At 49.4% G+C, this 14,194-nt stretch overlaps 1 protein-coding gene across 1 annotated transcript; it reads left to right on the forward strand.

Moving 5' to 3' along the window:
• The first annotated feature begins 2,222 nt into the window (after nucleotides 1-2,222).
• On the forward strand, nucleotides 2,223-4,109 carry LOC6599454. The gene is made up of 2 exons (XM_002024482.2): nucleotides 2,223-2,556; nucleotides 2,619-4,109. Exons 1-2 carry the CDS (start codon nucleotides 2,332-2,334, stop codon nucleotides 4,107-4,109), a joined length of 1,716 nt encoding a protein of 571 aa, XP_002024518.2. The 5' UTR covers nucleotides 2,223-2,331.
• Nucleotides 4,110-14,194: the final 10,085 nt, after the last annotated feature.

Here is a 14,194-nt window from a genome sequence, read left to right on the forward strand (position 1 = left end):
AATAATCGATTTGTTTGTTTGCTTTTAATTTCTTGCGACCGATGCTGGTCGAACTTTGACTGCTCACGTAGGGACACAACAGTTCCGAGTCCTCTTAAGCCCTCAAGCCCCCCAACGCCCCCTAAGGCCCTCCCCTGAATCCCAGAACTCTCTCTCTCTTTCTCTCTCTTTTTTTTTTTGGCTAATGTGCAGCTGCTTCCGATTTTTGGCCCATTCATCGTTTTTCTATTTGTCATCTTTGTTGTTGGTTCGCTTTTTGGGGTTTTACGGTTTTGGGGGGGTGTATGGTGGGGGGGAGGGAGGCGTAAAGCTGATTTTATAACGATTTTCTTTGGCAATCCCTTCAAATACGGAACCCACTCACATGGTTTTGTGCATTGCGTGGCCTTTGGGCCCCTCATCCAGCCCTTCTACAGACCCTCCCCAGCCCCCTCTCCTACCCTTCTAAAGCCCCTCCACAGGCCCCCCCCTCCAGTCCCCTCTTCAGCCCCCTCTTCAGCCCCCTCTCCAGCTTCAGTTTGTTTTGTCACTACCTGTGTTGAGTTTTTAATGAAAATCACATCAAATCGATATGCATGACCACCCCCCTGCACCCTCTCCACCCCCCTCCACCCCCCTCTACCTTGTCACCGATGCGCCAAACTTGAAACGCTTCCCGAAACGCTGGAAGCTAGAGCCCCCCCGAACAGAGGCGTCCTCAAGGGGGGCATCAAAAAAGTCCCTCAGAAGTCACTCAAAGGACAGATATCACACGAATACTAACGCATTATACCATCTATATAGCACCCTCTCCCCCCCCCCCCCATCGATGAGGACACCCCTGATCGTTGGAATGCTTTCAGACCCTTCAATATGCATTCGAGTATTTTCAACAAAGTGGATTAGAATGGTCCTTATGACCATCACCGACCGACACAGGGCAGCCGGACTATCCGACCCCAGCAGAGGGGAGGAGGGGCGAGGGAGGAGGTAGGAGTGAGAGATGAATGACCATCGATGACTAGATGGAGCTTGGAGCCACAGTAAACTGCGGTTAAGGTGCAAAGAGGGCCAGATAAAAGGAGGATGGAAGGATGGGAAGGATGGAATGGGCACAGATACAAAGAAAGACAGGGATATGCAGATGGAGGGCCAGGTGGAGCATTAGGCCAATGCATTTCTGTTCATATTTTCTGTTGCACACTGGCAAAACCACCGCAAAAGCTCAATGACCAAACGAATGGACTGGACTGGACCCAAAGCAAAGCCAAAGTCCCCCTAACAAGCCCCCGCCACGCTCCCCTCCTCCGCAACACCCCCCCCCCCTCTTCGGACCGGATTTTTATGTAGTGCAACCATCCTGGAAAAATGCCTTTTAGCCAGACATTCAACTATTTTTCGATACGGTTTTCAATGTCTGTTCCAAAGGGAATTTACAAAACATTTGCGGAGTCCCTGCACTCGGCTATCCCTTTGGTATTACCTGCCGGAATCTGCTTGAGAAACCCCCCAAAGGATATACTCGATATAGTCCACCGTAGGATCTCCGATGGGCTTTCTAGAGGACGAAGTAAATGCTAGATATTTCGGCGCCTTTGGCGGCACAGAAGTTACCGTAAGGACGTTGAATCTATGCAGGGTATCATCGGAAGCCTGGTTGTCTTGCTTCTAGTTTATTTTTGAGCTACAGCCCTGCCTCGATGACAAATTCTAATCGAACGCCATGCAAATCGGGAAAGGAGTGGTCTTGAGGGAGGCGGCAGGATAGCGATCTGGTGGATACCCTGCAGGGGTAGCCCGTAATCGCATGAGATGGTCGCAGACTGTCGGCTGTCGGCCATCCGAACAGTAGGCCTTGAATCACTCTCAAAGCCTGGCCCAGGGACGAGACTGAACGACTCTCGGACGAAGGCAGGCAGAGGTTCAAGTCCTGCCGGCGACAGAAGCCGCAAGACCAACGAGAATATCTCTCTTTGGTCACTTCAGCGAGTGAAATGCAGCGAGTGAAACACAGCGAGTAGAATACAGCGAGTGAAATGCAGCGAGTGAAACACAACGAGCATTGTTGGGCGCAAAACGAGTATCAGGCGTGCTTTTCGAAGCCCCCCCTCCCCATCACACTAGCCCTAGCCCTAGGTTTTCCGACGTCACCTCGCCGCCGCCTGTGAAGCGCCGAAAAAACGAGCAAAACCCAAACAAAGGAGCATCGCAGAGGGCAGAGCAATACCTGTCCGGGGGAGACAGTATCAGGAACAGTCAGTACCGACACCGGGGCCGTACGTTCAAGAGTTGAACTCACATAAAATATATTTGTTGTTTTGCAAATACGGAACGGAAACGAAATCGATAGAAATGTACGAGTGCGAGCACTGCGGTTGCAGGAAGACGACCCTGAGCGGGGCTCCCACGTACGAGCTGCGGCGCACATCCACCGGCGCTGAGGTGGTGGGCGAACGGCGCTGGATCTTCGACACCTGCAGCATCTGCCACAACGTGAGGTTCTTCCGCCAGTTGGAGGAGGACGACGAGGCCGCGCTGGCGGAGCCACACAAGTCCGATGCGGCCGAGGAACACGAGGTAAGTGAGGGGGAATCCCTGGGGGTCCTGTCTGGGGGCTAATACACGCCTCACTCCGACAGGGATTGCACGGCGGCGGGATGGAGGATGGACAGATTTCCAAGGGCGAAACAGAGCCAGAGCCAGAGCCTGGGGATGGGTTTGGCGATGGGCAGGACCAGCTGGTTCCGGTCATGCAGCGCGTCAAGATGTTGGAGGGCAAGGCCAAGGAAGCCCACCCCAAGCCGACAAAGGGTCAGCGGGGGGGCAAGCAGCCGGAGCCGGAGCCGGAGCCAGAGCCGGAAGCGGAGACCGATGCGGAGTACCCAGTTGTCTCCGTGACGGAGTCCTTCGCCTTCGACCGCGCGACCAGTGGCGGGGACAGTGTCAAGCCCTGTACTCCCAGAACATCCTTTAAAATCCCCCTCAAGCGCTACTCGCTGCAGCCCGGACTGAAGTGCAAGCGGAAGGCCATGAGCCGTTTGGCCAGCATTCGCCTGGACGTCAATCATCAGCTCAAGAAGACCCAGCTGGAGCTGCGCGAGCTGGTGGAGAAGCGAGTGCAGGCCCTGAACGACGGGGACGGCCCATCGCTGGCCCCTGCCGCGGCGGCGGGAATCGCCCCGCTGCTGGACTCCGTCGTGGAGTTCCTCCTGGAGCAGTCGCTCTACAAGGACAAGGCCAGCCAGACAGAGCACGAAGCTGGAGGCGGAGGCGGAGGCGGACGTCTCCTCTCGACAGTGGAGCAGCTGCGGCACCTGGTCGAGACGGTGTCGACGGTGAAGCGGTGCAGCTACCAGTCCATCGGGCATGCCGCCCGCAAGGCCCTTCGCGGGATGAAGCACACGGACTGCACGACGAAGGCCCTCCAGGCGGAGGATCAGTTCCACCCGGTGTCCTTCACGGACAAGGAGCTGCTCGGGGCCCTCGCCAGCAAGGCCCACCTGTTCGAGGACACGGCCCCCAAGCAGCCCCTCTACCCCAAGGAGCCGATGCCGTGCCCCGACCTGCACTGCCCCAAAACGTGCTTCCCCTCGGAGCTCAACGAGCATCTGTTGAGCGACCATCCGGGCCTGAAGGCGAAGCCAGTCGGCCTGCGACAGAGCGAGACCCTCTACATGGACCCCAAGGCGCTGCCGCTCAACGAGGCCACTTGCCTCCAGCTGTACGAGGTGAAGGACAAGATCGCCCACGCCCAGGCCGGCTGGAGGGGCGACGTGCTGCCCGTGCTGGTCATGGCAGCCCGCGCACGGTTCTCCAACGACTCCGACTCCAACTCCGACTCCAACTCCGACGACGTGGAGGACGCTCTGCTCTTCTGGCTGAGCAGCTTCCGTCAGGCCGACCTTCGGCTGTACGGCACCCTCTCCGTGTGGTCGCCGCGCGCCCACATGGCCGACACCCTCACGGTGCTCACCGGCCAGACCCACGACATCTGCGACCCCAAGGACCTGGCGACCATGCTCCGTAGTCCCTGCACCGTGGTGGTGCCCCACGCACAGCTCCAGCGCATGACCGCCCGCAACGGCGGCCCAGAGACCAGCCTCATCGCCGTTCAAGTGCAATTCCAGTAGCGGCCACAGTCCTGGACACCAACCGAAAGCCCAATCAAATTCTTAGAAATGTAAATTGTTTATTTTCCAGCCGGATGGAAGGACGTGGCACTTTCGGAGAAGCCATGCTGCCCATCAATATATTTTGGTATTGTTTCGGAAACAAATTAGGCCCTGAAATGTGGTATTCATTTGAGGGAAGGGTAGGTCCTTTTGGCAGCTCATCTTCGGGGTAAGTGGAGGCCCTCTTCTGGACACGATCTGCTGTCTTTGCGAGCACCCTTTGAGGGCATGCGACTGGACGCCCGATGGGCACTCCTGGGCTGCCTCGAGGACATCCTTCAGTGCTGGGACTCTCGCCTGCAAATATTTCCCAAAAATACTAATTACCCAATTTTTCATAATTTTTTTCATTTTTTTTGTTATTTTAATTTTAATTTTTACCCGGCCGCACTTCAATATTTATATGCTCTATTTTTTGGTCTGCTCTTTTGTTGAATTTTGAAAACAAATATTTGCTTGGGCCACTCGGTGGAGGAGGGGGGAGTGTGGGGGGGGGGGGGGGGGGGACACACAGATATCAAGTACAAAACACAAAATATATTTATGGACAAATTGTTTTTTGTAGAATTTTCGTATTTTGTGCAAATTTTCGATGCATAAATATTATAATAAAAATAAAGAGATACAGATAGAGAAGGGAAAATGGCAAATGGCAAATGGCAAATGGAAAATGGAAAATATTTCCATGCATAGTTTTGGAATTGATTTCACAAGTGTTGGCCAAACACAAGTTTTTGGGGGCCCTGGGGATCGATGGACTGCCACTGCGGGTATATTGAAATCCCGATGAAATGTGTGTCCGAGCAACAAGCATTCGAGTAGACATCCGCCCACGCAACAAGGTAATCAAATGCAATTGAAAAACCAGCGCAAAAAGTTCATCCTCCTGGCCCGGCCCCGGCCCGGCCCCGGCCCCGCCCCGCACCGCCTTGAGGCGCAGGAGTTCTGGCCGATTGCAACGAATTTAATCAAAAGTTACAATTCCAATTGTCCGCAAGCGGGTCACTCGTGTTGCGTATTAAAAAAGTTCAACTGCGGTGAGACAGGGACCGAGATACAGATGCGGATAGACAGTGAAAGAGACAGAGACAGAGACAGAGACCCGGCATAGATGGTGTAAAAGAGAGAGAACGAGGAGCATCGCTCCCGTTTCATATCCGTGGCTCTATATAGGCCAAAAACAAAAAAAGACCAGAACCAGAACCAGAACCAGAACCAGTACCAGAAAGAGAATGAAACCGAAACGAAGCGAACCAAAAACTTTGCCCGCTTAAAGTGCAGCGATTGCATTGAACAGAACAGAACCGAACCGGACGGACAATCAATGCCTACGTACGTATATCCAAGTGTGGCCCATATCTCTGCATAGACTCGCATCTGAAAGAACGTTTCACCTTTCGGCTCCGATGTGTGCAAAAAGATAGTGTCAAATATTAGAAAAAGTGCAAGATACACGGAGAGATAATTGGCAGAGTGAAAACAAAGGAATTGCATAGTTTTTACATAGAATTAGCTTTGATTTAGGCATAAATAGTACTGGAAAGACTTTTTAATGCGGCCCATATTGGAAACAATTGAAAATAGATAACCAATCATCACTTTCGGATGAGCGGAAGTGCAAATTTAATAGAATTCACTTTGAATTAAGCATACATGTATTTAAAAGTATTTTTAATATGGCCCACATTTAAAGCACTTGGAAATAAACAAACAATCATCACTTTCGAATGAGCGGAAGTGCAAATTTAATAGAATTCACTGTAATTTAGGCATAAATGTATTTAAAAGTATTTTTAATATGGCCCACATTTAAAGCACTTCAAAATAAATGCCCAATCATCACTTTCGGATGAGCGGAACAACGAAAAACGAAGCGAACTACGAAATATGCAAACGAAACTTCATAAAAGGAGGACTGCCACGCGATTTTAATACATCAGAAACTCAGATCAAATATTTGGTAAAAATTGAGGCAAAAACCCCACCATTTAAGGCACAAATATTGCAGGCCAAGTGTAACTATTGGGGGCTCAGGGCGTGGAGATTTCTGAGACTCCTTTTGGTGCAGCCAGCCCCAATCCAGATCTCGTCGCACATCCATCCAGCCAGCCAGTTGGCAAGCGTCCGATAATGACGGGTTGGCCGAACAATCAATTAACGCACTGCCAGACCCGGTCCCGGTCCCGGTCCCGGTCCCGGTCCTGGTCCCGGTCCTGGAGCTCTAGGCGAACTTGTCTGTTGACAGTGTCTGAGTGTCTGGATGTCTGGGTGTCTCGGTGAGGCCCGAGGATGGTCTGCCAAATCGATTTTGTAGTACCCATCCAGCCGACCATCTCTCCGAAGGGTGGCCTCGACAAACATTCGTTGGGAGCACTGTCAAGTCTCTTAGCTTACAATTTCGATTCATAATTTTGGTTTATTCTGTGGAACAAAATTGTAGGCTACATATGTTGAGATCTATCTAGGATAAGATGTCTGTGGCACCCGAAGAGCAGCAAACGCCGAGTCTCCACCAAGAGCCGCAGGTAGAGTGTGCGTCCGATGGCATCCAGGAGGAGTTCATGGTGGGCGACATCGACATCGACTTCGACATTGACTCTGAGGACGACCTGTCCTCCATGCCGGTTTGCCGCAATCACAGCCTGACGACCGTCAGCAGCTCCTCGCCGATCGACGCTCGCATCGAGTGCCCACAAATCATGGAGCCAGTGGCCCGGTCACCGGCCAAACAGGACTAGTCCGTGGCACCGAAAAACATGCATTTTGTGCAATCATTCCACAAATAAATTAACTCCAAAGAAGGTCCACACCTGTCGCATAATTGAAGGTAAATAACATTCGATGTTTGACTATCGTTTGCTTTTCGGCGAAAAACGAAATAGCCCAGTGCAAACAAGGGGCCGGGGGGGGTTCCCTGACTGATGGATCGGACTAGATGGATGGCAGGGGCACGGGCAGGGGCAGGGGCACGGGCAGGGGCAGGGGCACGGGACTGGGACTGTTGCTGGACGCTTATTGTTAGATGGATGGATGGATGATGTGTTGCTCTCCATCCATCTCCTAACCTCCCTGTGGGGGGGGGGGTGGGGGGGGCTACCGAGCCCAGAGCCAGGGACAGATAGAGTTGATGATTTGTGGCGCAAAATGCGAAACTGACAGCGCGCTTCCGCTTAAAGGAAATTGAAATCCTTCTTTGCACAAAATTGTTGACGTATTTACACCCACACAGATACACCCCAGGGGGAGGGGGGGGGGGGGGGGGCTGTGTTGTTTTAGGGGTTTCCCCTTGAGTCCTGCAATCCCTTCTCCCAGCCAAGTCTCCAAGTAGTACAGATCCTGCAGTTCCAACTCGGCTAGGGGGTAGATCCTTGCTGCAGGACCCCCCCCCCCCCCCCCTCGAGCAGCTGCCCGTGCGGCCTGGGGTGTACGGCTGGGTGTGTCCTTTGCATGTCCTTTCGCTTGTTATGTCGGTTTTTTGCGTCTCCATCTTTTGCTTGCTTCACTTTGTGCACACTTTTTGCAATTAGGCGAAAAATTCAAATTCAAATCAATAGACAAGGAAAACTTTTGCTGCAGCACGTCGTCATGGCTGCCGGAGCAGGTCCTCGACCAAGAGCAGGCCAATTGGCCAATGCCAGCGGCTGAGTACGTGTTCGGCCAAAAATAATACCGCTACCGGTATCGGTACCGTTCCGACTCTGGCTCTGGCTCTGGCTCCATTTCCATTTCCATTTGCCGACTCCGGCTCCGGCTCCGGCTCTGGGTTGGGGCCTCCCCAAGGAGCTGCTCGCTGCAAAGATGCTGAAAGGACAGCCACGGCCCAGACATATCTGGAGTTGATGCCGGAGCTGGGACTTGGGGCTGACGTTGGGGCTAATGTGATTTCGTTCGTTCAATTTGTGAATTGCCTGGAACACCCGTCCAGGGGGCAGGGGCCACCCGGACAGACGATATATGCATAACTACGTGGCATGTGCATGTGCCTCCCCGACTCCCCGCCTCCCCGCCTCCAAGCTTTTGTGCGCGGCATGTGCTCTTTTTTTGGCGGCGACAGCACCATCTTGCTCATTGTCGTGCAACAATTTAACATGCAACATGAAGACTGGACTGCACGCCGATTCGTTGCCTCGAATACCCTAGCCGGAAGCCGAAAAAGGTACCCTAAAAGGTACCCTTAAAGGAACAGAAATTTCCCAGAGCTCCCACAGGACAGGGTCTTCTGGAGAGCACAGCATCCATGCAGCAGTCTATCGGTATCGATTCAGCCCAGAAGATGGGAGTTTGAAGCTTGTTAGATGTCCTTGAAGAACGTAAAGTGATGTTTCGATGATTTTGTTGAATCGCCAAGGCTTCTGGAGTGCCAGCCTGCCATCTGGGCTTTTGAGATTAGTTGGCCACCGTTTTGGGCGTCCCCCCCCCCCCAAATCCTAGGGTAGCGGGACTGTGTGGCAACAATGCTGTCAGCAACATGATTACCTACAGCACACACAGACTCAGACAGAGCCGGGATGGAGGGCTCCATCTCCATCTCTCTCTCTCTCTCAGTCTCTCTGTGTGTGTGTGTGGATGCTGCAGTTGAATGCAACTCGAAGGGAGGCGAGACGGAGTCGCAGTCGTAGTCGGATGCATTAAATGTAAGGCACTGTGCCAGAGAGAGAGAGAGAGAGGCAGAGGCAGAGGCAGAGGCAGACTGCGCCAGAAACATTTTGCATTAAAATTAAGGGAAATTTATAATGAGCCAAAATTGTCATTGCGATGCAATCGCCGCAATATATATAATATATTGTACATATTTTATATGCACACACACTATGTATATTTGATGTATTTCTATGTGTCTGTGTGTGTGTGTGTGTGTGTGTGTGTACGTGATGCCTGCACTGACTCCTGGCCGTTTTCCTTGTCCTCGTCCTGGTCCTGAGGCTCATTATTGGGGTAATTTATAATTCGTTCATTTAAATGATTACAAAAGGCAACGACCTGCGATGTGCTCTTAAATATAAGAAATACACATGTGCACCGATCTACAGATACTTCAGCGCAAAGATACTTCATAAATCCCTAGACCAAGACCGTTTTCCAGCTAGGAAAATTCAACCAGAATATAGGGACTTATGTGTAGACTTTGTAGAGGCGCCTCCAGTTAGCCCCCTCAGGGTGGAGCCACTGGAACCATGTATCTACTCGCATAGTCCACCGAAATGAGATCCACATAGATGGTAGCATTTAAGGATACTCGTAGTCCTGGTCGTAGTCCTTGAGCTCTTGTTTTTCGTCTATTTTGGACCCTTTTTTGTGGCATTGGTTTGGCTTTTATTGCAGAAATTGTTTATGAATTGGAAAATTAAATTCCTCCTTCCCTGCGGGCAGGATACAAGTTTATTTCCCTGCTAAAAGTTCAATTCAAATTGCACGCTCCGCCGCACACGCACACATGGGGTGCCACGCCCCTGCCTGCCACTCCCACTAGGGGAGAAACGGGCCAACAATCGGAGTACGGCGTACTCTAAGCGGGAAAAAGCTGGCAGGGAGGCAACAACCGATCGTTGCAGGATATGCCCTCCGCCCGGAAGTTCCTCAGGAGCTCCAAAAACGTCCCCCGTCCCTCCCAAAGGGTTCCAGATGCACTCCCTCTGTGTATTGGCTACCTATTGGATCTCTGGCTTATAAGGAATAGCAGTCCTCTTACATTTACCTTGAAATCCATCCAGATGGACGCATAACTAATCCCCGGGTACTGATTGACCAACAACCGAGCAGCCGGGAGCAGCCCGGACCAGCCCGGACCCATCCTTTAGACCCCACAAACAATTGTCAGTCAACAAGCGAAGCAAATGAGTTTTGATTCATTTAGTGTAAAATGAAACCCCAACCAGGAGCAGTGGATGCCAAGTGGATGCCATGCCAGCCAGCCAGCGAGGGGGGGTGGGAGGGAGACAAACCATTCAGCTGTCATTTCATTATTTATACTGCTGATTAAATTTCCGCTTATACTCATTAAGTTCCATTGTGAAACCACTTCCGTCGAGGACAGGACACGAGACGCGGCCAAGACCAAGCAGGCTAGACGGAGGGGGCGGTGGCGGGGGCGGGACAGGGTACAGGGATGTTAGTGGGTGAGGATAACAAACTAATTAAGTCGACGGCAAACTGCAAAGGTGCCCCAGCATTGGAGCCACTTGAGAATCGCAATCGGAGCGGCGGCACAATTAACAAGATAGCACCAGCGTCACGGCTAGAGAGTCGGGGGTGCTCGAGTGGTTACAATCAAAACTTTGCGAATGATTTCGTATCGGAAGCATGCCCCATGGAAACACGCGCCACAAAGTAATTAAATAAACGCTTGCCGAAAATGCATTTCAAATCTAAAAGATGCCAGCCAGAGATTCGGGAAAGGCGCGAAAGGTACTCGAATCGCGGCACCCGTTCCGCGACACTATGATAATCCCCTACTAAACGATTTCGCCTGTCATCTCGTGGTCTTTAGAGACCTATGCTCTTGAGGCAGGGATTTGTTTGGGAAAATATGCCAAATATTTCCTTAAAACAAATAAAAAACGAGGAGGAACGGACTATATTTATTTAATTAATCAACAATTATCTGGAACTTAGTTACAAAAGAAGAAAAGGAGGAAAGAAGACAAGTTAAAAGTCGGTTAAATTTAGGTGTTTATAAATATTACATGCTATTAGCTTAAGGGACATCCGCAGAGGGATTTATCTTACGAGTTCCTAAACGCCTTTTTCTGTGCCTTACACCACACTTCCAATACAGCCCCATTTTCCCTCGCATTACTGCCCATAAAAATGTCAACAAGTACCCCAAAATAACTTTTAAAAAAAGGTCTGTTTTTTTGGTTTTTCTATTTGAGCGGTTCAACGGATTTTCTTAACCACGTTCTGGCTTTAAAAGTTTTCTACCTCCACAATTATCGCTGGCCAAAAAGGAGTGCACTTTTGAGCTTTTGTCTATATACCGAAGGATCTTATCAGGGTTATCGCATCGCAATGACAACTTCCTTACACACACACGCACACACACACGCACACACACGCACACCGACAGAGATACGTTGCGTTTTTCACAGCTGCTTTTCCTCAAAAAATAATCAATCATTTTTAAAACTGTGAGAAAATAAAAATTAAGTGATTTTTTTTTAGTTGTATTTCTGGCAGAATTTTGGTGGGGAAAACCCATGTATTTTTCTGATTTCCATTATAAATATTACAATACTAATTATAGAAAAAAATAGATTTTTATTAGAATTTCTGGGAAAATTTTGGTTGGTAAGGATTATAAATATCAGGAAAAAAGTAAGCTTAAAATATATAATAATATAATAATAAATAAATAACAAATAATTATAATAAAAAAATAAATAAATAAAAATTTATAATAAATAAATAAAAGATTTAAAGATATGAAAATAATCAATAATTTTTAAAACTGTGAGAATATAAAAATAGAGTGATTTTCAGTAGAATTTCAGGAAGAATTTTGGTTGGTAAGGATTATAAATATAAAAAAAAAATTAAATAAAAAATGTAAATAATAAAGTAATAAAAATATTTATAATAATAATAATAATAATATAATAATAAATAAATACTTAATAATTAAATAAAATAATTAAAAATATAAAGTTTTAAAAATTAGAAAATTCGATTAAATTAATGAAATTCAAAATCAGTTTTTTGCATGTCTTGTCGGTGGAAAAGTGTTGGTGTGGCCGGCAGCTTTAAGCTTGGCAAGCAACGGTAAACGCGCGCCAAGTGTCATTATCCTTTTTGGCTGGCACTCCATGTACACACACACACACACACACACACATACGGGCCGCCGCCGCCGCCGCCGCCGCCGCCGCCGCCGCCACCGCCGCCTCCACCGCCACCGCCTCCGCCGGCAGGTTGCAAGCGTTAATATGCCATAAACACACACACACACAGAGACACAGAGACACACACACACGCACGCAGAGAGACGCAGAGGCACACTCATGAAGTGCACGTGGCCATTGCCAAAACGACAGACAGACACATACATAAGCCTCCTCCCAAGGGAGAGAGAGAGAGAGAGAGAGAGAGGAGAAGCCAAGCCAAGTTTTAACCACCAGCATCGTCGTCATCATCGTCTACCGTCCCTTCTCCTCTGCCACAACATTAGCCAAAAGGTGCAACGATGTCGTCGTTGTCTTCTCCTAATTTCTGTGTTTGTGCTGCTTCATTGCATTCCCTCTCCTGCTCCGCTCCGCTCTGCCCTGCTCACTCTCCCTCTCCCTCTCTCACTCTCTCTGCGGCAGGTCTCTCCTTTGGCCTGTCGTCGATTTATTTTTCATTTAGTTTTGTTTTGATTTGCCGCCTTATTCATTGCGACAGCATTGCAGTAGTCATAGTGGCAGAGACCCAGCCCACCGCTCCACCGCTCCACCGTTCCACCTCTCCTCTGCTGCTCCCTGCGCTGCTGCTTACGTAATTTCCAGGATAAGCTGCAAAGTTACAACATTTTCAGCCTGCAGGAGCAAAAGGCAGCAGCAGGAACAGGCAAGGGGAAAGGGGAAGGAGGCAGGAGGCAGGAGCAGGAGAGGCACCAGGAGCAGCTGCAGCATATGCTGCAACCGGAAGCAAATGTGCAGGAACAGCATCCAGGAGCAGGAACAGGAACAAGAGCAGCAGCAGCAGCAGCAGCAGCAGCAGCGGCGGAGAGCTTTCCACAGAGAGAGAGGGAGAGCGAGTGCCGCTCTCTTTTTGCGGTACTCTCTCGGCTGGAGCTTTCGTTGTGACGCGACTGTCGGCTGCTGCCGCAACGGCTTTGCCGACGCCGGCTGCGCTGCTGCTGTTAAGTTTGCAGTTTGCCGGCTTGCGGCATGTTGCAAGAGGTGTCTCCCCACATCCATCCCAGCTGCAATCCACCCCCCACCCACCCACCAATCGGCTGTGCTGGGGGGTTGCTCTCTTTGGGTATGCCTTCGAAATTATTTGCAGTACAACCGATCGGCGGCTAAAAACTTATTTACTCCACAAGACATACATATATTGGAAAAATATATAAAAAACAAGGGGGAACGTGACCTCCACATTTATACCTCTCAGATCTAGGCGCTCATCGGAACGGACAGACAGACATACCTAGTTTTAACAAATAATTTATTTCGTCTTTTTTCTCACTTACCCATAATCCTGCTCCGATTCTTACGATTCGTCAGGGTTCCACGAGTTGCAAGCGAAACGCACTATTTATTTGTTATTTATTAATTTAGGCATTCATTTATTAACATGAGGTGTGGCACAAGGGGGCGGAAGAGACAGTCAGATCGGGAGTATTGGGAATGCCTCACCCTACTATGGACTTCCCTTGGAACGAGAGCACTCATTCCCTTTTGATGCTCTTCTTCACTGCTTCCCTACAACATGGAGTGAGAAAGAGACAAAGCTAGACGAAGCACACACACACACACACAGCTGGAACTCAGACGATCCAACGAAAAAAAGAAGCGGCATAAAGGAACAACTTTTTTCAGATTTTAACATATGAAGAAAATTAATTGAAAACACATACATTTGTATATTTGCATAGATATATCACACATTGATTTAATTTTCCTTCGACGAGCTGCATTTTTGCCGCCATTTTGCCTCTTTCTGCGCCCCCGCCCTTGATCCAAAGCTGGTTTCGGCCTTAAACACACATTTTCTTGCAAAAAAACACTTTTTTATCGCCAAACTTCACTACACACCCGCGCGACATTTTAGTCATCGAATTTTTCACCATTTTCCGGATTTTCACGGATTGAAACGCGGAGCCGACTTACGAACGCGCGCTTTGACCGACGGAAAAATGAAATGGAGAGCGGGGCAAATGCGTTAAATTCTATGCTCTCCTGCTCCTCTTCCTATTTTCTCTCTCTCCCACGCTCTCTTCAGATACTTTTGCGAAAACGAAAAACGGAACGAAAAAAACGGAAAACGGAACATTATTTTTATTTTAACACATGAAAAAAAAATAATTTATGGAAAAATAATTATTTTGTAAATGTTTGTATATT

The sequence above is a fragment of the Drosophila persimilis genome, unplaced genomic scaffold (assembly GCF_003286085.1).
Source record: "Drosophila persimilis strain 14011-0111.01,24,50 unplaced genomic scaffold, DperRS2 tig00000663-arrow-arrow-pilon, whole genome shotgun sequence".
Taxonomy (NCBI): Eukaryota; Metazoa; Arthropoda; class Insecta; order Diptera; family Drosophilidae; genus Drosophila; species Drosophila persimilis.

Bases quoted from the DNA above. Each gene is read 5' to 3' on its own strand.
- LOC6599454 (XM_002024482.2), top strand. From the start codon at position 2,332: ATGTACGAGTGCGAGCACTGCGGTTGCAGGAAGACGACCCTGAGCGGG. The intron at 2,557-2,618 runs GTAAGTGAGGGG...TCACTCCGACAG, and splicing joins ATGCGGCCGAGGAACACGAG to GGATTGCACGGCGGCGGGAT.